The sequence below is a fragment of the Ylistrum balloti genome, unplaced genomic scaffold, assembly GCF_031769215.1.
Source record: "Ylistrum balloti isolate Yb309-2 unplaced genomic scaffold, AGI_CSIRO_Ybal_v1 Utg370244, whole genome shotgun sequence".
NCBI classification, from domain to species: Eukaryota; Metazoa; Mollusca; class Bivalvia; order Pectinida; family Pectinidae; genus Ylistrum; species Ylistrum balloti.
Window position 1 is genome coordinate 716,636 of NW_026782197.1, and position 1,830 is coordinate 718,465.

At 39.1% G+C, this 1,830-nt stretch overlaps 1 protein-coding gene across 1 annotated transcript; it reads left to right on the plus strand.

Moving 5' to 3' along the window:
* The first annotated feature begins 404 nt into the window (after positions 1-404).
* LOC132552359 (cholecystokinin receptor type A-like) lies at positions 405-1,532 on the plus strand. The gene has a single exon (XM_060216520.1). It carries the CDS (start codon positions 405-407, stop codon positions 1,530-1,532), a length of 1,128 nt encoding a protein of 375 aa, XP_060072503.1.
* Positions 1,533-1,830: the final 298 nt, after the last annotated feature.

Consider the following 1,830-nt stretch of genomic DNA (forward strand, 5'->3'; position numbering starts at 1 on the left):
ACGTGTCAAGTCATATTAAGTCAAAGTATTCACCAGCGTTTTTCAAAGCGTCTGTTAGTTACTTGGTTTATAGAAAGTACATCTGAAATATTTTTTTGTTGTTAAAACTTTGAGCGGTATAAATGAATTGCGCATAAATTTACAAAATCCTTATATTTTACGATATCCCAGCACTGCATGAAACGGCAAGGAAATGCGCCCAGATTTTACTGATAGCATGTATATCGCATTTGTAGTAATTCAATTTTCCTTCGGGTTTTGTTTTCACGGAAACAAACAAATATGTACCAGGATTTATAACGAAAACAAAGAAACGCTTTCTTCAGTCTTGTTTATACATGCCGTGTACAATTTTTGTTTTCATTGCTTTCAGATCTGCTTGACATCGATGTACGGCTGCCGTCATGGTGGACACAGAACATTGCATCATCATGGCGATTCTAGGGGTGTTCAGTATTGTCGGCACTATCGGAAACTTTCTGGTATTATACATCTATACAAAGAAGCGTGATCGCACAACTTCGAACATATTCATTCTGACGCTTGCAGGAACAGATTTCCTTACGTGCCTCGTTCTGATACCATTTAATATTGTGGCTTTGGGATTAGATCATCGACTGGAGATTGACTTCTTTTGCAAAATTTACATGTTCCTTTTGACCTGTAATGTGCCGTTTTCTGCCTTCGTAATGGTCGCCATCGCCTTTGACAGATATTTTTGCATATGTCACCCATTTCTGCACGCAATCAACATTCCTCGCGCCAAAGCGATCGTGGTACTAATGGCTGCCCTTGCGTGTGTATTTGGAATCTTGACGTCCATGATGTATTCTATTTGGACCCCACTGTCGAATACTACAAATGACTCTAACAACACGTGTTTACAAACAGCGCCATCTAGCGACCAGCCTTACAATGCATCTTTCATGACATCTGCACTCTGTGATGAGGGGAGCATTATGTCCAATGACACCGCCTTGGATGGCGAGGATTTAGATGGTGTGTGTGGCCCATACAATGACATATTTGGACCGTACTTCATTTGGGTGTATCAGAAAATATACGCTGGTTTTTATTTGTTATCATTTTTAATTGTGTTTGTATTATATGGACTCATCTACAGAGCGATACACCTCAGACGAGCACTTAAGGCGAAACGGAAGCGGTCAAGTCTGTTTCCGGCGGCAACTGAAATTTCAATGGCGGAAACGCAAATGACAGCATTAAACGGAAACAATATTGAAAACAACGCCGAATCTTCAGACAAGTGTGTAAAGAAAAAACATCCTGGACAAGTCAAAGATAAAAATTTCTATGCAAATATTCGGACGGCGGCCATGCTGTTTATAGTAACAGTCGTGTTTCTGTTGGCGTTCCTTCCTGCATGGTTGATGGCGCATGGTTGGATCCCGTACAGCCCAATTATTTTTTACATGTACTTTCTGTACAATGTCGCTAATCCGGTGATATATGCCTTCATGAACATGTCATTTCGGGCCGATCTCAGGTCACTTTTGTGTTCTAGAAAATAGAATGTCACTTCTGTGATGAGTGCACTGAAAAGTATTTTGAAATATTAAAAATACATTGGTTTGTAAATAAAATAATTCACACGAGACCTTGGTGGTGTATAGTTATAGCTGTTGGGTGGAGGGAGATATTTTGAGCGTGTCACATCTCCTATTGCGTTACAAAGTTACAAGATTATTTCATAAAGTTCAATTATCCCACCGTGCCCTTCTGTAAGATAAATTTGGATGTTCTTTTGTTGTTTCTTTTTCTGTTTGTTTTTATTTTTGTCATTTTGAGAAGAGTATATTATACATTCGC